Consider the following 22321-nt stretch of genomic DNA (forward strand, 5'->3'; position numbering starts at 1 on the left):
TTTCTACTTTGAAGTCTATCACGAATGAACAACCACACAATCATCTTAACTTTAGGAGGAATATTAAGTTTCCACATCTTATTAACTTATGCTTTGTAGATTGAGTCAACGTCCCTTTCTGGATCCAAGTAGCTGATTTACCAAAGAACTTACCATTTGTATTTGGACCCCAAACTAGCACATTTTTGGAATCCTGCAAGGGAATTGTAATATTACACATTTTCCTCACAATTTCATTACTAACCACTTGCGAAAGCTTTCTCTCATCCCAACAATAATTATCAATAAATTCATTAACTTTCAAGGCTCAATTAATGTTTTGGTTGTCAATATTGGGAAAGAGATGGAACAATGGGTAAAGAAAAAACTAGTTGTGGTCCAGAACAAAATGTCCTTACCATTACCCACTCTCCATCTCATACCCTTAAGAATAACACCCCTACTTTTCAGGATACCTTTCCAAGCCAAAGAAAGATTTTGTCTAATTTTATTATCTAGAAAACTTTCCTTTCTAAGATACTTGCTTTTTACTAACTTCACCCACCCTCCTCAGTCATTACCTTCCAACCCAACTTAGCGATACAAGCATTATTAAAGTGATCTAGTGTTCTAACTCACAAACCTCCCATTTTCTTAGGAGCACAAACCAAATCCCAAGCCACTAGGAAGATTTTGTTGTCCCCAACCTAGAAAAAATCCCTACACTCTTTATTAAGCTTATTAACAATCTTGTCATGACACTTAAAGCAAGACATAACATGATTAGGCATACCCGTTAGATTAGAGTTAATTAAAGTAAGCCTCCCTGCTTTCAAAAGAGTACCTGCTTTCCAACCAGCTAATTTTTGCTTAACCCTAAGTAACTCATTACCATTAACTTGGTCTTTCCAGAAAACAATGTTATGAATTCCTAGATACTTACGAATAGTAGTTTTATGTTGAATATGTAAAACATTAGCAATATCAATTATGGTTGGAGAAGTGGTATTCTTGGAAAAATACAAGGACGACTTATGAAAGTTTATTTGTTTGCCTGCCGCTTTAGAAAACATATTAAGGATTTGAAGAATATACCTCGCACCCCTCGGCGTGGCCTTAGCAAACAAGAGACAATTATCAGCAAACACTAGATTTGAGATTTTAAATCCTCTAGGTGAGGACAAAATACCAATATGAGACTTTGGATTATTTGTAAGGGTATTGAGGTGTCTAATTAATGGTTACATGCAAATGATGAAGATATAAGGGGTCAAAAGTCCCCTTGTCTAATTCCACGCTTTAGATAAAAATAACCATGAGGCCGCCCATTTATATGCACATAAAAGGAAGGACAAGTAATACATTCCCTAATTAATTCAACCCAACGATTATCAAAACCAAATCTAAGAAGAACATACCGAATGTAATCTCAGTTTAGGTAATCATATGCCTTTTCCAGATCTAGCTTGACACCCATAGCTCCAATGCTTCCCTTCATCCTATTGAAACTAGCAAACATTTCGTGAGCAATAAGAATATTATCCTGAATGGCTCTACCCAGAGCAAAAGCACCTTGATTTTGAGAGATGCAAAGATCTAATAAAGGTTTTAGTCACTTAATTATGATCTTTGTGATAATTTTGTACAAACTAATAGGCCTATAGTTAGTAACAGTTTCCAGATTATCTATTTTAGGAATTAAAACGATGTTAGTCTAATTTATGAGTCTTAACCTAGAACCATTATGGAAAAAATCTTTAACCAAACAAGAAACACAGTATCTAATTTGGTCCCAGCAGCCATGTAAAAAGGCCGCACTCAAACCATCAGGACCGGGGCTTTAAGAGGTCCAATACTACTTACAACATCCCAAATTTCCTCATCTGTAACTACAGACAACAAACTTTCATTATGATGATTAGAAATACAAGGTTGAATGATATCCGCTAAATTACTTAGGTCAGCAACCAAGGGAGGACTGCCACAGGAAAAATGCTTTTTAAAATCGTGCACAAAAACCTGACCAATAGACCACCAAAAACCATTCTCATCTTTGATTTTTGTAATTTCATTCATTTTCTTATGAATAGTAGCCACAGTTTGAAAGAATTTTGTATTCGTATCCCTAAGTTGCAGCCAATTAGTTTTAACTCTTTGGGCCCACATAATTTCTTCACAAACACATGATTCAATTCATCTCGAAGAGATTTTTCCAACATCAAATCAGCAGAGTTGTTACTCATAATTTGCTTTTGAAACTCATCAATTTCATTTAACAATTCTTTCTTTTTCTCCTTTAAATTGCCAAAAGTGTCCTTGTTCCACTTACAAACTAGAAATTTAAACTTACCAGCACACATTCTGAATTTATCTTTAGGATTAATAGTAGGTTCACAATGCCAAGAATTTTGCACAAACGTTTTAAACTGAGGATGATTAAGCTACATAGCCTCAAATTTAAATAGGAAGTAGTTATTCTTCTCCTCGCTAGAATTTAAAGATAATAAAATAGGACTACGATCAGAACCAAAAATAGGATAGTTATGCAAATGATAATTAGGGAACATATTTAACCATAAAGGGTTAGCCACCACCTATCCAATCTCTCGAAAACAATCGTATGATCCGTATGACAATGGAACTCCAGACACATTTAAAGACAAAAGGTTGCCATGATTAAGAAAATTGATAAAATTGTTCATGTCCGTAGTATGGGTTTGATTACCTCCAACCTTCTCTAAAAGATCAACAATATTGTTAAAATCTCCTACTAAGCACCAAGGGCTATAAATTGGATCTAACATGAGGACCTCCTCCCACAAGTCACACTGCATATGTTTTTGGGGGGAAAGACATAAATGAAAGTAACTAATCGCTTTAAATTAGTAACTAAGTCCTTCACAGAACAATGGATATATCTCGAAGAGGAAGAAATTATACTAACAAAAACCTTAGTACTATTCCAGCATAAGCAGAGGCCCCCAGATTAGCCAATTGGATTATAGCAAAAAATACTATCAAAATACTTGGAATAAAAATTCCTAGGGACCTTATGAACAGCCACCTTAATCTCCATCAAACAAAAAATGTCCAACTTAGCTAAGCTACAAATAAAATTAAAATTACTAGGAAAATCCTTTCTCCTAATACCCCTACAATTCCACACAAGACACTTCATCAATCTAATTCTTCAAAAAAACCAAACTCTTCCATAATCATAGTTACCTCTCGGATTCTCTTACCGAACTCTTCCATAATTGCAGTTACCTCTCGGATTCTCTTTCTCAGACTTAGCAACCCAACAATGGCACGAAGGGCACCACCACTAGGCCCAGCTTTAACAACATCCTCAGATTGTCTAACGATAAAAAGATTAGAGATAAGATTCATAAAATTATGCCACCACCGATATTTATCTAATAAACCACACATAATAAAATAGTCAGCATTGGAAGAGCCTACCTCCTGTTCAAACGGACTAGCTCCCAACGCAGCTTGGGAAGCCAAACGACACTCACAAGCAAGAGAAAAGCAGATGGAACGCCAAAGGACAAAATTAAAACTCACCCATTTTGTCCGAATCCTATCCCATCTCCGCCAAACCACTAGAATAATCCTCTTGACAATGAAACCAAAACAATCCAAATCCTGCAATAAAACGCAGATATAGAATCCAACAAACCAATTATACAGAGACCAAACAAATTTAGACCAAAGGACTTCCCCAGGTCTAAGCCCTTCAATATCCCCATGAACGAAAACATTAAACCTTGGGACAACCCAAAACCAACCGTGAGGAGAGAGCTTATGTCTAATTAGACTCTATAATTTCCTTCTTCTCTCCTAATTATCAAAACCTTAAATAACGACTCCCGTCCTTTCACATCCCAAGGAGTAATAAAAATCTAAAAATCTCATTTACCAATATTTAATTTAAGGAATTATTTAATTTACCAATATTTAATTTGAGGAACTATTACTGACACTCTAAAAATCTCATTTTCCACTTTTTATAAGTGTATTTTTCTTTCTAGACATAGAAAGTTTACATTGGATAATAAGGATTTTGGAATGCTAATAACAATTTCTTAATCTAATATGTGGTTATTAAGCACCATGGATCATGGATTGCATTAACGATGATTTGTCTAAATTTCGTGTTGATTGATGTATTGCGAGTTAATTTATCGGGCATGAAAGCATGTGTGATCTCTTTTTCCTTCACCATGCGTCTACTCGGGTAAAGTTTTTTCAAAAATCACTTCCATCATATGCATGCATCGTTTTAATATACTACCTTGTTGATGTTTAACGAAGTATCCAGTTTCCACCTAAAAAAAAAAAAAGTACATCACGCGCCTAGTCCAATCCCATGTTCAGAAGGTATGCTAGCTAACCCCATGAATAAAATTTAAATAACTGAAAACCAAACGAAAAAAAAGAAATTTGCCATCGCTCCCCTCCTCCCTAATTCAATCCCATGTTCAGTATATACATGCTAACTCCATGGGCGCTTCGAAACAGAGCTTTTCATATTTCATTAGCTTTTATGTTTTCTATTTAAGCAAACTTAAGAAATAGTATTAATTTTCAGCACTTGTTCTAATCCTGAGGCCCATAATGCAACTTCTGCTCTACATTATCGTCTGGATAAATAGTAGAGCGTGTGTTGTAAGTTAAGCACCATTCCAAAATTGAGGTCGGACCTACTTTTGATCTTTTTTTCTTCTAATAAGTCCCAAGTTGTTCCGTGCCATGCATCAAAGGATACGCAGTGCCTATGATATCTGAGATTTGTGGATGCAGAGCTTCCTTTGCAAATTGAATAAGATTTTCAGATGGATTGTTTGTTCTGAACCATAATAATTATTAAATCTTTATAATAAGGGGAATTCATCAAGTTTTTTTCTTAGCCATTCTGCTGCTAGATATTATTGAGGGAAGAATTTATGCAGTGCGACCAAAAGGGTTGAGGTTCTATCCTAAATTCAAATGGATAATGAGAGCATATCTCAACTACTTAGAAATCTATGCAAGGTTCTTTAAGACCATTGATAACCATTTCGGTTTTTAGTTTATTAGTTTTCGTTTTTGTATATGAGATAAAATGGAAATTCATAGGAGAAATGATGGTATGGGAAATATGTGGGAGAACTGAAGGATATAGAATATTTACATTATTTTTAAGTTGTTTTCGTTTTCAAGATTTTATTTTGTTCATATTTTTCTTTATTTCTTCCTCTCCCTACACCACCCTTCTTCATCGTTATTTTCTCGTATGTACTACTTATGTATCTTGAACACAAAAAATGGGTTTTTATCCAAAATGGTCCCTCAGATTTGCATGATCAATAAAAATGGTCTTTGAGATTGAAAATCAATAGAAATGGTCCCTAAGATTGTCCACCATCCATGACTTTGGTCCTTCCATTAAAAACGATTTTGGACAATTTTCAAAACTTTGGTCATTCGACCCATAATATATCAAAATGAAGATAAAAAGTGTAAAATAAGACTATACCTATTTGAAAGTCCAATGGTTCTCTTCTTTTCCACCCGTCTGCTCTCTTTTACTCTCTCTTCCAGATTTAGCTTTTTTTCCCCTATTTTGTATCTTTTGGCTGATTTTGTGGGTTAGTGCTGTGGGTCTTGGTGAGTTATTTGGTTTTCTTGCCATATGAGATTTCTTTTTTTTTTTTTCTTCTTCGTGGTTTATGTGAGGTTCTCTAATGTGTTTTGATTTTTGATTTCAAAAAAAGTTAAGGATAAAATCAAACGTTTACCGGTGAGTTTTCTATTTTTCTAATTGTGTGTGATTTAATTTTTTTTTCCAAGTTTTGGGTGTACTTTTCTGATCTACTTTGATTTCTAATTGCAACAAAAGTTGTTGCTCGAATTTCCAGTTTTTCTCTGCGGCTTTGCAAGCTCTTTATCATCAAGGTATATAATTTTTTTTCTTTTTCATGAATCTTTTGTTGGATGGAATCTTTTTTTGTTTTCTTTTCGGAGGGACTATGTTTTGTTTGCATTTTTGTTTTTTTAAAGAAAAGCAAAACAACAATTATATATATTTTTAAAATAGTTTTCGGCATCGAATTTTGATTTGTTTGTTTGCAGAGGAAGGAGAATGTGACCCGATTAGCCTCCAAGCTTGCAGTAAACTTTTATATTTGTTCAGGGTTATGAGAATTCTTACAAAAAGAAAACAACTCAGATTATAATTTTCCGTTTAAAACTGTTTTTAAAACAACTGATGGTAAGGCAAACAAAATATTAAAAAATGTGAGTTAAACCCGGCATCACCTGCTCTGCTTTTATGAGAATTCTTACAAAAAACAATATTAAAAAAATGTGATAAAGCATGTGATGGTAAGAGGCAGATTCTCTGCCTTTCCATTTTCTATGCTTTTTCGTGCTCTTCTATTTTGTATAGTCATTGTTAAATTACATTAATATTTTTTTTTTTATAAAGATGATAAAATAAAAAAAAATAGTAATATAAAATATTAACGTGTCTTAACTTTGATTCCATATGGAAAGTGAAGGACAGAGAATCTGCCTCTCTGATTGTAAGGCAAAAAAATCCAAAAAAAATTGAGTTAAATCCGGTGTGGCACGACAAGTCTTTCTTTTAGTCTAGAAAAAGATAAAAAAAATTGGTGGCAGGACAAAAAAATATTAAAAAAATATGATAAAGCAACTTATGGCAGGAAAAATCGATGGCAGGACGAAAAAAATATTAAAAAAATGTGATAAAGCAACTGATGGTAAGGCAAAAAAAATCTTGAAAAATGTGAGTTAAACCGGTGTGGCAAGACATCTCTTTCGTAAGGCAAAAAAAAAATATTAAAAAGTATGAGTTAAACCCGGAGTGATCCGAGGTGATAAATCACGTGTTCTTATATAAATTATGAGATATATATGTTAAAATGTTAATAACTTAAAAATTAAAATTTTTCACCACTTACATAAAAACAGGTGGTGTACCATTCGTATTCCCGTCAGAACTAAAAATTTCTCTTTTTTCAGTCCAGAAAAAAATAAAATAATAATAAAAAAATTGGTGACAGGACAAAAAAAAATATTAAAAAATGTGATAAAGCATCGTATGTTTGTAAACCCTTCTCTTTTATTTCTCTCTTTCCTGCAGTTTGCTGTCTTATTTCCCTTTCATTTTGCTTTCGGCTTCTGCTTTTTCTCATCTTTTTCTTTCATTTTTAGCGTCCTTTTTTTTTCTTTTTTTTCTTTTTTTGGATGATATCAATACTGTTTTTCCTGCAGTGATTGCTTCAGCCAAAAAACTTTTGCTCAAGTGTTAAAGGAAGTTGGCATGTGTTATCCAAAATAAATAAGTACTAAGTCATATTTTTTTTTTGTGTGTAAACAGTTGATCTTAACATGAATTCTCCATTCTTTTTGTGTATATAAACAATGGGCTCTTTAGGATCACTATCAAGGGGGAATACTAGGTTAACCATTCTTGTATACTGATAATAAGACATTTGATAATGTTTTTTCTGTAAATTATATAAATTTAGATAGCTTTGTAAAAATATTTGCTCCATTTTATGTTTAGTATTTATAACACTCTTTGCATATTTATATGTTAAAAACATAATCTATAGTCATATTTTCGCTCCCGCAACAACGTGCGGATACAATTTACTAGTGAAAACTAAAAACTAAAAATAAAATAATTATCGACAAGCTATAATTAATTTTGTTATGTAGGACAGTCTTGACATGCATCCTCGCATGTGAAGCTAGTGGGCAAGTAGAATAGAATCACGGAAGGTTTCAGTGGGATTGTTTATCACTTTAGTTTACCAGTTTTTCAAAACCCCTCACTAGGAAATTGTCGGTAGAGCATTTATCCACGCATCCAAGATCGTTGTCAAGCTGATATGTACCTCTCCCCTGATTTTCATTCTTTCAGGAAAAAAAAAAACAAAGAGCCTTTAGTCAGAAGAGAATCTTGATTCTTGGAAATGGGACACTAATAATTAAGAGGTTTAGACTTATTTTGTGCCTGATAATAACTATTTTCCTTTCGTTTTGGTGCTATATATCGGAAAGCAACAAATACACAGTACGTTCCAAATTTGAAATATGGCCTTGCTCTCCAAGTTGCACGGCAGGCCAGCAAGTGACAGGGATGGATCCAAAACACTCTGCTGTGTGCTCACATTGTTTCATTGACAAATTTAGACTTCAAAAATGGTAAAAGGCCTATAAATACCCTAATTCTTTTCACTATATCCGCCACCTAAAAATCCATTTGGGAAGCATATCAATCAGTCACTTCCTAAGGAATATCAGTATTTAGTACAAAAATGGCTTCTTTTAAGGCAGTTGCAACCATTGCTCTTCTCATCTCCCTTAACATCGTGTTTTTCACTACAGTCAGTGCAAACCATCATGCTTCTAAATGTCCACCACCACCACCCCCCAAAACCCCTAAATGTCCTCCTGCAAGCCCCCAAAACGGTCCAGCTAAAGCTTCTTGCCCTAAGGACACCCTTAAGCTAGGGGTATGTGCCGACTTGTTAAATGACTTGGTGACCATTGTTGTGGGGACCCCACCAAAGACCCCATGCTGTAGCCTCATTGGTGGACTTGCCGATCTTGAAGCTGCTGTGTGCCTTTGCACTGCAATTAAGGCCAACGTTTTGGGCATCAATCTTGACGTGCCAGTCTCCTTGAGCTTGCTTTTGAATTACTGTGGCAAGTCTGTCCCGAATGGCTTCCAATGCTCTTAGAGACATGCACGATGATCTTCTCATCTGCATACTACGTAAGTACCTGCCCTTAAACAGCTTTGTGTGAATAAAATAACAAAGGGCACTAGTCTTTGGCTGCATTAATACATTGTGCATGTTTCCTTCAAATCGTAATTGATATGTAGAGTGTTCCCTCCAAGGAGCATTTTCTTGTGTTTATTGTGTTTCCCTTTGGATTGTGAACTTATTATCTTTTCAGTCCTTGAGCATTGGTGGTTTTTGTATTATTGATTATTCAGTTATATTTCTTCTCATTTTGACAACCAACAACGAAAAAAGTTAATACAGTGCTTGAAATGTAAGATCTAAATTCACATAACAATCTTCAACACTATTCGACAACATAAGTTGGGTGAAAAAGCATTTTCATTTAGCAAATGATATTTGCACACTTTTTTACTCTTGGAGATTTTGCACAAGCATCACCTGAACTTGCAAACATGTGCGTCAATACCACCTCAATTTTCAATTTTTTATTTTTACCACCTAAGCTCTCTTAACTATTGGAATCTACCACCTACGTTACTTTCCATCCAATTTTCCGTTAAAATATATCACGCAGCCCTCACGTGGAGGGGCATTTTTGTCAATTCACTTCTTAGGGCTCGCTGGAATCAATTTGTACAAAGTCAAAAGCATTTTTTAGTGGCGTTGGAGTTTGGTAAGAGAAAGGGAGAAGTTGATTTCAGGTTGGATTTTACCAAGGGTTGTTGAAGAATTGAAGTGAAAATTATACAAAAATTTAATATTTCATTTACAGTGAACTTTCAACCTTTTTTTGTAGGTTAGCCAGAGAGTGTGGGACTCACCTTAATTTATTCAAATTAAAATTTTTCAAACTGGTATGAAGAGAATTGCCGAACTGGTGCGGTGCAAACCCCCAACCAATGCCATATTGACTTAGGCAGTATTATTTTGGAGTCAATTTGATTCGAACCAGCCGCATGAAGTTAATTAAAGAAAATATCCCTATAGGTGACATGGTGATACTTGCGCAAAAACCCGTTATTCTTCACCTCTTTTTATTTCCATCCCTTCATTCTCATTTGCTTTATTCAATCAAAAACTTAAATAAACATAGTGTGCATGGGAAAATTAATGCTGAGTGAAAATCATTTTCTTTCGCTTGTATACACCCTGGAATTACACAGAAAGCATGAGCCTGCCTTCCGCACATCAGTCATTTTCATTAAAGTTTTGGCTATAGCTAAACCATGCATAATGTAAATTACACACCTAACTGAATCTGGTTTATTCGATGAAACAAATTAACAGAAACTATGAATGAGTACATGTCAAACAGTGATTAATTCAAATCAAGGTTGAGATTGATGAGTTCTATTAAGCACAGACAAAGCCTTGTGGCACGTTTCCGCCACATGCATTAACAAGCAAACTAAAAGCAACAGGAACATTGAGCTTGACTATTCCCAAGACGTTGGCCTTAATTGCAGTGCAGAGGCACAATGCAGCTTCAAGATCTGCGACACCCTTTATTAGGGTACAGCATTCCTTGCTGGGTTTAGTCCCAATAACCTCGGTCACCAAGCCTAACCAACTCCCACAAACACCAAACTTAAGGGTATCTTTCGGGCATTTGGCTTGCTCCTTTGGAATAGAGGGACGCGAGGAAGGACTTGCAGGAGGGCATGGAACCTTATGAGAGGAACTGAGGGACGAGAATATGATGTTGAAGAGAATGAAAAGAGCTACGTCCTTGGAACACCTAAAGTCCATTGCTGCTGTCACTACAAATCACAATTTTGAAGGTAACAATCACCGGGGGCTGAATATTTATAGAAATATGAAATGATAAAATAATTGTTAAGAGAAATGTTACGAAGTTCAGTAGCTACACGCTTGTGTGCATGAATGATTTATGACCATTTATGTAATGTGCGGTTTACGCCTCACCGGCTAGAAATCGAGGACTGTCAATAGCACATCTAATTGTTAGGATTAAAGGCTGAAATTGTGCTAGGGTCCATGCGTGGGGCTGAAGTTAGATTTTTTTTGTTCAATTGGGTGGTTGGTATCACTTGCATCCTTTTCATTTGTGGTTGAAAGCGAGCAAAATATGGTACGTTTTGGTTTCTATAAGATTGTACTCTAGTGTCCCCAACCTCAAGGTCCTCAACTGGCAAAAGCATTCTAGTGCCAGTGATTATGTTGGTTGTCTAATATGTTCTCTTTCTCTTAAGTTTGAAACGATTCTAAATTGTAATATTGACGAGTAGCCATTGAATGTCAAGGGTACGAAAGAAGTGATGAATCCAAATTGAGTACGTTTATTTGAAAATACACGATATTTTAATTAATGTGGTTATCACGTACCACTTCTTGCGAATGATGTATATTCATCGTATATATTTCTTAATATATATATATATATATGTGTTTGATTTGTTGTTCAATTTTGTCGCTTCTTTTTGGCTTTTCTTATTGTTTAGCATGTAATTTGTATAAATAATTAGATAAATTGCCCAAACTTGACGAGATTTGGGTCACTAGAGACGCCTCCTGCCATCATGAACATGATGACTTGCGCATGGATTTGCTTCGTCTTATATGGGACTCGGTCCCAACTCGCTTTACACAGAAGCAGAACCTCACCAAAAATTTAGGATGAATTTTGGGCCAAGCACCTCAAAGTCAACGATTATAGTTTAATATCAAACTCATTATTCGCGGAAGTCAAACTTAAGACCTCTTGCTCGCAAATAAAAAAAAAAAAAACACCACTAGACAACAATGTTAAGCGACAACCTCGCCAAAACTTTGGAGATCAAAATTATAATTTGGCCAGAGAACTTCATAAACCTTGGTATTATCAACACCATTTAGAGCAACACCTTTGTTCTAATATTATCTTATTAAAAGAAACCAGGTGATCAATCCGACCAACAAATCACATTATAATCTCAAAATCTGCAAATCAATCAACATTCGAGGCAAGCATTGGATAAGAAGACTTGATTCTAAACCCATCTGTTCAACTATGTAGATAAAAATGATCTGCTCAAAACAGTGCCAAATTAATCATCACTAAACTTTTTACATTAGAGTTTAAGCATCCCTAAAACGTTTCCGAAATTGCGGAGCACCACAGTATTATGCCAGCATCCAACTGATTAATCGACGGTCCAGCTTCTCTATGTTTTGTTGATGAAGTAGCCAACCAAGATGCCTAAAAGACCGAACAGCACCACAAACAATAATGAAAATCCGCCACCGCTGTTTTTGCTATTTTCTTTTCTCAACACATCCTGCTCAAGTGAAAATATTTCTCTTATTGCCAAAAGGAAATAAACGAAAACAAACATGAAATATAACTTCCAATAAAGTGGAACGGAAGCATAAAGAACCCAACAATTTAAATACAAACAAGAAAACTAATCATAAAAAGGACATTATATTTCTCAAGGATTTTTGCTACGACGATCGACAGCTGATGAAGTTAAATGGGGATACATACCAGTAGAACCGTTCGCATAGGGACAATCAAAAGCATGAAGCTTAGATATACGTAAAAAACTAAGTAAGAATTAAACAATACCAGTTCGTGGCGTAGCTTCTGAATTTGTTGCAAAGCAGCAGTCTTCTCTCCAGTTAACTTGGAAATCATAGGAGATGCCTGAGGAAAGGATATACATAACTTAAGAAACTTAAGCAAGGTAATCCGAAGGCATTATTTGTAATTCTGTATCCGGTGGTCGACATAGAGTAGACCAGTCTACTAGACAATCTCAAGGGATTCTTGCATAATGATGCGGATTGACAGAAGGGTAATTCAATTTGCACACAACTTAGAATTAAACAATACCAGTTCGTGGCATAGCTTCTGAATTTGTTGCAAATCAGCAGTCTTCTCTCCAGTTAACTTGGAAATCATAGGAGATGCCTGAGGAAAGGATATACATAACGTAAGAAACTTAAGCAAGGTAATCCGAAGGCATTATTTGTACTTCTGTATCCAGTGGTCGACATAGAGTAGACCAGTCTATTAGACAATCTCAAGCGATTCTTGCATAATGATGCGGATTGACAGAAGGGTAATTCAATTTGCACACAACTTTGCTCCAAACACCCATTCGATTTCATAATATCACTTTCCGTCTATAAAATTAATTTTTAAAATAAACTAACAGTAATTTACTTTTCTGTCCCTCTCTATCGTCTAATAATTAGAAAAACTAGTATGCAAAGATAAGAAAATTAACATGAATAAGAAACTCTTAATCTAATCTGGATTTGTTGGTCAAAAAACAAATAGAAGCTCCCTAGAAGAATAGTGGTGAGGCGTGGACAAAAACCTTATGTAGCCATTAAAATGTAAAAATAAACCACATGCACCGTCCTTTTGTGATGAGAAACGCAGATTTTTCACTAACTATAAGTCGAGAGTACAAGAAGTAGTGGACAAGCTGTCCACTAGATTGCATACAAGATCCCCTAGCCAAAACAGAAAACAAGGTCCTATAAACCTAAGCAAAATTATTACAAAACAGCTATGCTAATAAAAGTGATCTGAAGAGATTGCTGCCCACCAATCCGCATGAATGAGGAAGAAGGGCTTGTTGTACTTTTATGCGCAAGTGGAAGCGAATTCTAACAAAGTACCAAATATCCACGGACAAAGCACGGCAAAAAAAAAATCACTAAACAAACGGAGAGTGTAAAAGAGTTCGAACGCTCATACCCAAGACCAAACAAGTAGAGAACCCAAAACAAACAGACAGTCTCTCCCAAATTGCTCTCTAACAAACTCACAAATTGACTCTCATTGTCAAACGAAGAAGCCATGATTTTGCCACACTCATGACTCCAAATGATGACCTCCACCCTAACCAACCAAAAGACAGAAAACTCTCTACACTGACGGCACACAAAATAAACCAGTGCATAGGACTTAGGTTACAATGAGAATCCTAATCATCATTGGAAGTAAATCCAAATCCTAATCGAATAGGTATTTAACAAAATCTCTCCACCAAGCAAGGAATACAACCAAGAATTCAAATCCAAACCCAAATAGCACACAACTAACCTAAATAGGACACCAATAAATGGAACTCAGAAACGGAAGACAAATCTGCCCGTACCCAACTGGTCGGCTGCACCACCGACCAGTCACCCGATGCTACAACACTTCAAACGTTTCTTTGCTTCTCCCGAGCGATCGTCCAATCAGTCGCCACTTCCATATTTATAAGCAACACTAATTTTGAACCATAAATCACAACAATCTCCACCTTGGAAAGAAATTAGCAAACTTCCAAATCATATACAAGCTGGGATAACAAATAAATATGCAAAGTGATCACCAATTTCTTTCAAAACTGATCTCCACTACTCAAAAATTTCACGAGTCTTCAAAACTTGAAATTTCCTCCAATACCTTCTCCAACAAATTCCATTATGGAAATAACAAATACGAGACAAAATCCAAACAAAGCTCGAACATACTTGTAATAAATACGAGCCAAAAGTGCGAACTAGCACTTCATGAAACTCTCGAACATCAAACTCCACCTTATGACAAAATCAGAGTGAACAAACATTGCCTCAAATACAACCAAAAGATATACAAACTCCCAAAATCATTCCTCCCGTTGAATTATTCAAATATCAAATTTGGCCGATGACACAAAAAGCTTCATCATGACTGGCAAGCAAAGCCCAAGCCGTAACTTGAGTTGTGATAACAATTGTACTTTTATGCGCAAGCAGAAAAGAATTCTAACAAAGTACCAAATATCAATGTTGTAGGAAAAAGTAAAGAAACAAAAAATCTCAAGTAGAACACGGGCGAAGCACGGCAAGGAAATTCACTAACAAATGGAGATTCCAAAGAGTGTTTGAACTCACAACCCAAATCCCACAAATTAAAAACCCTAAGTAGGACACAACTAGCCTAAATAGGACAACAAAAACGAAATGGAAATGCGAGACAAATTTGACTGTACCCGACCGGTTAGCTGCCACCACCAACCGGTCGCCTGATGCTAGAACTCTTCAAACGCTGCTTCTCTGCTTCTCCCGATTCGTCGATCAGCACTTCCAGATTCGTATCCATCACTATAATTTTGAGTCGTAAATCACAACAGTGCTATATCCTGAAACTCAACTGAAACCCAGAAAGAAGCCCAAAGTTGAACTCTATCCCACAATCCTTCCACTTCCTCCATCCTAACTTTTTTTTTTTGAATGCTTTTGTTTCATGCACTGTCACTAAAGTGAAGTTTATGACAGCGGTTCCAATTAAACAAAAAGTGAACTTTACACTAGAGAAAACTAAGCATGGCTCCCTCGCAAGAAAGTCAAGAAAATACTTCCAGACTACCTATTAGTTTCTAAATATTGTTGAATGTTGCTACCACCACTGAAACCATATAAAATGAATCAAAACTTGGAAATCACAATCTTTAACGAATTTTACTAACCTCTATGTACATTGTCATTCAATACATTCATGAATTTGGTATGTTAGGCATGTTTCAAGACAAACTTCACCACTATGATGTGACTCCAAAATACACACCATTGGTGAATATATTTTAGCAATGACATTCTAGTGTACATTCTTTCAACTGTCTACAGTTGCACGATTTTAGCACCCCAAATTCAAGATTTTAGCACCCCATTCATGCAAATTAAATTAAATGCAAGAGAATGAAACAAAAGCGACTATAATTATCTCTACTAATTAATAAAATCATTGTCAACCAAAACCCTATGCAATTACCAATTTAACCCTCTAATTAAAACAAAACATGAATAAGAAATATGGGGCAGACATGTAATTTCACACAACCAAATTTTGCTGTATTTTTTTTCAAAGCCTCACCTACATGTCATCCTAACATGTCTCTGATCTAAAAATAAAAAATAAAAACAAAAAACAAAAAACAAAAAACGAAAAAACAAAAACAAAAACAAAACAAAACTTCTCATTCCCACATTCTCTATCACTCTCTTCCTCTCTCCTTCTACTTCAAAAACAAAAATAAAAAAAATTCTCACACACTTTGGGTGTGCCCATATGCTAGTGAAATATAATAGTAAGGACATCTGACCTCTGACGACTTCTCTTTTGGTTCCTCAAGAGATCTTGATACCTAATTTTCCATGTAAAATGAAACTTAATGAGTATTCCCAGACATTCAAAAAGTTTTCAAACCTCCTTGAAAGCTTGCAAAAGAGAGACTCTTACAGCATCAAACAAGGAAGTGTTTTGATTCCCATTATCAAGCACTGAAGCCTTTGGAGAGGAGCCCTCGTCAGATCCTTCAGGGACAGGTGATGGGGGGTTGGCAGGAAAGTAGATTACCCGCAATTTGAACTCTTCCACAATTTTACCATCCTCCTTGTTGAACTATATACAAATTCGCAAAATGATTAAAGTGAATAAAATAAAACCCAAAACAGAACCTCTATATAAAATGTGTTAGCAGCATCATCCAACCATTTCAGGAGTTATGTCTTTCGTAGTTGCACCTTCTAGTGCAACAACACTTTGAAGGAGAAATTTGTCCTTGCACTGCATGTCTGGCGGGGCCTCCTTTTGGGCTTGCATTGTAACTACAAAAGTCAAATTTAAATCAGGAAACCATTACGATAAAGAATTGATAGGTCTAATGATTTATATAAAAGTATCAACGCTTTCCCCAAAAAAAAAAAAACTATAGGAACCTACCCAAGGAAAATAGAGAAAATTTGAGAAAAATAATTGAGCGTAATGTTAACAACTAAAACGATGAAAACAACGAAATGAATATAATTGAGAACAAGTACTCAGAGTTTAACTTTGAACCATGAAATAAAAGATTAAGATATCAGAAAAGCTAAAGAACCAAATACTCTTAAAATCAATTGAATGTGTTCACCTGTAACATCACATGTTGTTCCGGGTAAGACAACACCGGCATTGGGCCGGACGCAGTACTTTTTCGGATTGGTTGTTTTAACCTATTCAATCACAATATCCAAACACTAAACATTTCAAGTCCATACCTCATATGTTCAGACCAATCCAATATCATAATTTAAGGGGAACCGAAAAATTACCTTGAAGGCCACATAATTAGTTGTTTTGTTGGTCAATTGCAAGGAACATGAACTCTGTTTCTTCACTTCAACTTTTACACCACACGAAAACAAACCCACCAAATAAAATTAACAAAATTGGACAATTTTCCCAAACAAATATCGATCCCTAAACATAATAAGTAAGCATCAGTAAGCTAAATCAGAGTCAGCTTCTAATTTTCTGGTAATCAAAAGATTAAAATCGTAATTATATGCACAATTAAACCCATCCTTATAATTATTTTGCAGAATTTAAAATGCATCATTCCAATTCCAGTAAAACCCAACACGGAATTCCAAATTACTGTTTTCCCTCAATTTTCCGAGATTTTCTTGCTAACCAAACAGGAAAGAAAAAAAAAACGAAAGAAAAGAAAAGAAAGAAACTTACATGGGAATTTGAGCTCTAAAGGCTGAATGCTAAGAAGATCTCCAGTACTCATTGCCTGGATATTTCAAACTAAAAACGAATTAAAAAAATTAGGGGTTTGTGAAATTATATGATCCGAGCAAGGAGGAGGAAGGAGAGATGGGAAGAAGAAATAGCACAAGAAAACAGTTTCCGTGATTCAAAAAATATGGAGAGAAACAGTTTCTGTGATAATCTTATACCGTCGATCTGAAAGAGTATATCTCAATCCAACGGTGGATAGGGAGCCTGTGACGTTCAATTGCTGACTTTAGGATTTAGAATTTTTAATTAAATTTCTGCTTTTCCGTTCCATCCTTCCAGGCCTGATTGGTGAGAGATGGAATGGCAAATGTGCCCTTCTAAATTTAAGCTCTTATTATGTTTTTTATGTTTGCATGAATTTATTCTGAAGGGCGTTTTTGGCCTGAAAGAAATTTGGCAGGAGGTAATTTTTACTTATTTGTAATAAACAATATAAAAAGGGCAATGAAGTACAAGTAAAGCTATAACAAAGAACGTACAATATGAAAAGCCCAAAAGTAGTCGGCCCACAACAAGTAAAACCTAGATCTGAAAGATTGTTTGCCTCCATCAAATACATGTGAACCGATCGTGTCTGTCGTGTTCGTGTCGTTTTCGTGTAACACCTGTTATTTTAACGGTTTGTATCGTGTCACACCCGTTATCTTAACAAATCCTTAACAGGTCGAGTCACTTTAAAGTGACCCGATCCGTTATGATCTGCTATGACCCGTTAAGAAAAATGTATTTTTTTTCTTAAATTTTCACATACCACACATTGCCACATAAATATTACTTCAAAACATTAAAACATATTTGTCGTTTAAGTAATACATCTACACTTGAAAATAAGAGCCTAATAAACAAACATCCATACACTACTAGTCTATTACAAAATATTAAATGTGCAAGGATATGCAAAATGAAAGAGTTTTTGTTTTCAAGGTTGTGAAGCCTTTCTCAAAAGTTTAAACCTTGCCAATGGAACTCAAAGCTTGCATATTATTCCTTTTACAAAATCCTCAATTTTCATCAATCATCATAACATAAGATTTTGTGGTATCCACTAGTGTAAATATTTTAAATTGAAGATCAAATTCATTCATTGTATTCATATAAGGTCAAGGAGTGTACCTATAAAAAAATCATCAAAATCGGAGTTAAAATAACTGTTAAATCGTAATTTTTTGTTGATAACCATTGAAAAGTTTTGTCTCGTTACTTGATCTCTGAATGTTTGTTTGCTGCGATTTTTGGTGTATGCGATCTTGAAGCATATACAAACAAGTTTGATGGTTGGATAGTTGAAATTATTTTCGTAGAATGCGTATCTCATCAAAATGATAAATTCACACGAAATTCAAGGACTAAAAATAATAGAACTTTAGTTTACAAGTGAAATCTAAACTAAAATGAAAGTTTATTGATCAAATTTAAATTTTACTCTCATTTATTTAGTACTTTAAACAAAGTTTGGGTATTTAAATTCTATTACTATTCTTTGAATCCAGTTTCTTACTACAAGGAAGAGGAGGCCCAAACACACAAACAACCCTGGGCCTAGATACATCTTCTTCTTCTTCTTTTTTTTTTTTTTTTTTTTTTTTTCGGGTGTTGACCAATTGGGCCTATAGATAAATCATTCCAAAGGAAATCAATTCTAAACCGTACCTGCCCCGAGCTTTCCTTAGAGCCTTACAGGAAATCAATTGACTAATTTAAAAAAGTACTTCATTAATTTACCAAAGAAATAGTTGAGGTGGTCAAATTAAACTAGGTTGTTAGTTAAGGGGGTCAAATGACAATTTACCCTTATTAATTACATGCACACATGATTTTACACTTTCACATTCCAACTACAAGCATGTTTAACATCAGCCAAAATTCTATGACGAATGCTAACCACCTTTCCCATTTGCCTTTTCTTATTTACTTTTGTCATTCATTGTGTGTCATGTGGCTTCCATTGTATTAATTAGCTTAAAAATTAACAACTCTTTTTCCATTCATACCCCTCATAAATCAAGTATTGTTGCAGTCCTATTAGATTATGAATGTGATTGTGTAAATCCTAACATATCTAGGATATCCTTATGGGATTCTACCGTATTTCTTAGACTAGATATTATCGTATTAGAGTTGTAATCCTATTAGAGTAAGGAATTAACATTCCCTACTACTATAAATAAAGGCACAATGGGGTGGAATAAAACACACCTCACAATTACACATCTCTCTCTTCTCTCTCTATGTGTCGGACCTCTTCTTTCTCTAGCCTCCATAATTGTTTAGTGAATTATGCATACAACATGTTATCAGCACGCTCTTGATGCTGCTCTAAAGAGAGTTTGATATTCAATCAGGGGAGTATTACGTTTTAATCATTCTTTTTATGATTAATTTATTATTTTATTGAATTGATCTACATGTTATTGATTCAATTTAATTTTTCTGTGTTGAACATGGTACAATGCATTGGAGATGTAATTCCGGCTTTCCAATAATGATCTTCTACAAATTCAAAGGTTTTTGTTGTTTTCTGCCAATCAAGTACGCTTAAAATAAATGAAGATATTTGAAACAACCATGAAGCATGAAAACATTCACCATGATGCATGAAACCCCTACATTGATATTTAGCTTCTGACATATATATTGTATATGTTTCATATATTTATCAATACACACACACACACACACATACACATTCATGCACTATGCAATTATAAATCGTTATGTGGAATTTGTGAGTCAAATAATCATAATAAAATAAAAGCATGATTATTTTTGGATCTGAAAACCCTAGAAATCGAAAAGAAAAAAAAAATCGCTCTCAGGCGAAGCCGCAGAGCTGAGACGAGCTGGCTCTGTCCCAAAACCAGACGCACAGAACCACTATGGTTTGAACGACGCCATTTTTGGTGCTTTGTGACCTGCAGAGCCGAGATTCACCATATTTTTTGGTGGCAACCTTGAATTCGACCATTATCTTGGTCGTCGCAACTACGAGGCAGATCGTTTCTAAGATTTCCCTGCATCCCATCAATGCTCGATGGATCCCAGCATAGACCGGTAAAAGGGTTGGGTTTATCAGGTTTGGGTCGGGTTGAACCGACCCGTTAAGCTAACGAGTCACCCGTTTCACCCGTTAACATTTTTTTTTTTTTTTTGGATGAACATGTAAAGCAACTAATCATCTGTCTGTTAATCAAGTATAGATGCAGAGATTGTAGACTTCAGTTTCCAGGTTCTTGTAACATTTTCCTGACCACATTCCACCAAGACAAAAGTAATGCAATAATGCATACATTTCACCAAGACACTGATCGGACTAACTAACGGAATAGGATGTCCTCATAATAACCCAACCCAATAAAAACAGACAATGAGCTTCCTTGTTGGTGCTGTCAATGGCTTTGTTGACTACTTGGGAGGCCTAGGTCGAGGAGGAAGCCGCACACGAACAAGTGTCATGTTACGCCCATGTGCTTTCACCCTCGTGTCTCACATCTCTCATCAGACAACCTTCACCTTATCTTTCACCCTGCTCCACGTGCAAACCAATGATAATGATCTGCTTGGTTAAGTGCGGGTTCTCGCCACACACGACCACCTCTAGGAAGCACTCTCACTCTTCTACTCCCTTCATCCCTCACCACTTCACTGCCCCCAAACCTACGCCACTCTTTTCCACACCTATACCTGCCACTGCCGCCTCCAAGACGACCTCTCTTTGCATCGTTACATGATCGCCCACAACCTCATCCACCTACCTGACCTCTTTGTCACCAACCACCTCATCAATATGTATGCCAAATTTGGTCACTTGGACTACGCCCACCAACTGTTTGATGGAATGCCCATGAGAAACCTTGTCTCTTAGACCGTTTTCCTTTCCAGGTGCATCCTCAACTATCAGGTGCTAATAGGTGCTAACGGGTCTAACAGGTTAACCCAAAGTGACCCGTTAGCGACCTGACCCATTAAGCATTCACCCAAATATTAATATTAACTGGTCGGGTCGGGTCCAAAATGCAAGATTTATCCCAGCACCCATTTTTACTAGTATACACACCCAGGCCTGCAGGAACCATCACCTCCACCTCTCTCAGCTGAATCCGAGATAGAGATAACGATTTGCAGTCATTGACTCAACCCTCCATCGTGCAGCCACCATCATTGGCGTCCTGAAACTCAATGGACAATGAACATCTTTTGGCAACTCCTTGCCGAACAATCTTATGCCCAGCATAATTTGGACCCGTGCCTACACCAGCTCACGCTGGTTAGACAACTAGCAGCATGGGCTGCTTCTTTTCACGGACCAAGTCCAATTGGGTTTCCCTTTTGATTTGGCCCACAACCCAGCTTAGGCTGGGGCTGCCTGCAGCAAATTTGAGCCCAAATTTTTTTAGGCTGCCTTCTATTTGGCTTACAGCCAACATGACTTATGTGCATAGGCTTGAATCTTTATATTATTTTGCTTCTATGATTGACCCCAAATAGTCTCAATCTATTGTATTAATTTAAAGTGACCAGCAGTCCATTAATCTAACAAGAAATCCAAAATTATTATCATGAAGCTCACTTTTGGACATTAACGGTTCAATATTTTAATTCTCTTCTTTGAACAATTGGCATCTTTTCGTAGTCCTGAAGCGCTCACATTTGAGTTCCCGAAGCAACTCAAATCCACTACATTTAAATCAGCATGTTGTATTATGTGTTCTTGCAGGAACCTCTCTTTTATGAACAAAATGTTCATAAACTAAATTGAACTTGTAGTTTCAAATTTAGTGCCTTTGAACCTGAAGTTTTCATAAAACAATACACTCATGAAAACCTGAATCTTTCACCATGTCTTAGAACTCAAATGTTCTGATTTTGATGCTCATATTTTCCTGATTTGGACTTTTCTAATAGAAACTACTTTATGTAGGGTACAAGATGTGAATCTTCACTTGACTATCAAGTAGCTGAGAAACCATTGTAGCCAACAATGGCATGGAAAAGCTGAATAAGCCTTCGCCATGATCTTTAT

General features: G+C 35.7%; 2 protein-coding genes, 1 long non-coding RNA gene and 1 pseudogene across 5 annotated transcripts; 1 reads left to right on the forward strand and 3 right to left on the reverse strand.

Moving 5' to 3' along the window:
• Positions 1-1284: 1284 nt before the first annotated feature.
• On the reverse strand, positions 1285-3730 carry LOC148695705 (uncharacterized). Its single transcript, XR_015964897.1, has 2 exons — positions 3442-3730; positions 1285-3337 (listed from the first exon to the last, which is right to left on the reverse strand). It is a non-coding gene; the product is annotated as an uncharacterized LOC148695705 (long non-coding RNA).
• Positions 3731-8226: 4496 nt separating this feature from the next.
• LOC148695706 (putative lipid-binding protein AIR1 pseudogene) lies at positions 8227-8968 on the forward strand (annotated as a pseudogene). The gene has a single exon (XR_015964896.1). The product of XR_015964896.1 is annotated as a putative lipid-binding protein AIR1 pseudogene (transcript).
• An 886-nt stretch (positions 8969-9854) lies between these two features.
• Positions 9855-10621, reverse strand: LOC137735263 (Bifunctional inhibitor/lipid-transfer protein/seed storage 2S albumin superfamily protein). Its single transcript, XM_068474675.2, has one exon. It carries the CDS (start codon positions 10494-10496, stop codon positions 10101-10103), a length of 396 nt encoding a protein of 131 aa, XP_068330776.1. The 5' UTR covers positions 10497-10621; the 3' UTR covers positions 9855-10100.
• Positions 10622-11598: 977 nt separating this feature from the next.
• Positions 11599-17516, reverse strand: LOC137735261 (vesicle-associated protein 1-3). Of its 2 annotated transcripts, XM_088698027.1 has the most exons (9): positions 17239-17427; positions 16827-16897; positions 16646-16727; positions 16225-16340; positions 15973-16134; positions 15836-15877; positions 12583-12660; positions 12316-12393; positions 11599-12025 (listed from the first exon to the last, which is right to left on the reverse strand). In XM_088698027.1, the coding sequence occupies exons 1-9, from the start codon at positions 17288-17290 to the stop codon at positions 11912-11914; spliced, it is 795 nt and encodes a 264-aa protein (XP_088554153.1). In that variant the 5' UTR covers positions 17291-17427; the 3' UTR covers positions 11599-11911. The 2 variants fall into 2 exon arrangements, with proteins under 2 accessions (XP_088554153.1, XP_068330775.2); XM_068474674.2 differs by lacking the exon at positions 12583-12660 and having other exon boundaries at positions 17239-17516.
• Between the last annotated feature and the right edge of the window lie 4805 nt (positions 17517-22321).

This window comes from Pyrus communis, chromosome 7 (assembly GCF_041283825.1).
Source record: "Pyrus communis isolate YQ-2024b chromosome 7, ASM4128382v1, whole genome shotgun sequence".
In the NCBI taxonomy this organism is placed as follows: domain Eukaryota; kingdom Viridiplantae; phylum Streptophyta; class Magnoliopsida; order Rosales; family Rosaceae; genus Pyrus; species Pyrus communis.

Excerpts from the sequence above, each read along its gene's own strand:
- LOC137735261 (XM_088698027.1), bottom strand. The coding sequence starts at position 17,290 with ATGAGTACTGGAGATCTTCTTAGCATTCAGCCTTTAGAGCTCAAATTC. Across the intron at positions 12,394-12,582 it reads AGAAGCTATGCCACGAACTG|GCATCTCCTATGATTTCCAA; the intron begins GTATTGTTTAAT and ends TCCTTTCCTCAG. Across the intron at positions 12,026-12,315 it reads AGAAGCTACGCCACGAACTG|GATGTGTTGAGAAAAGAAAA; the intron begins GTATTGTTTAAT and ends TCACTTGAGCAG.
- LOC137735263 (XM_068474675.2), bottom strand. The coding sequence starts at position 10,496 with ATGGACTTTAGGTGTTCCAAGGACGTAGCTCTTTTCATTCTCTTCAAC.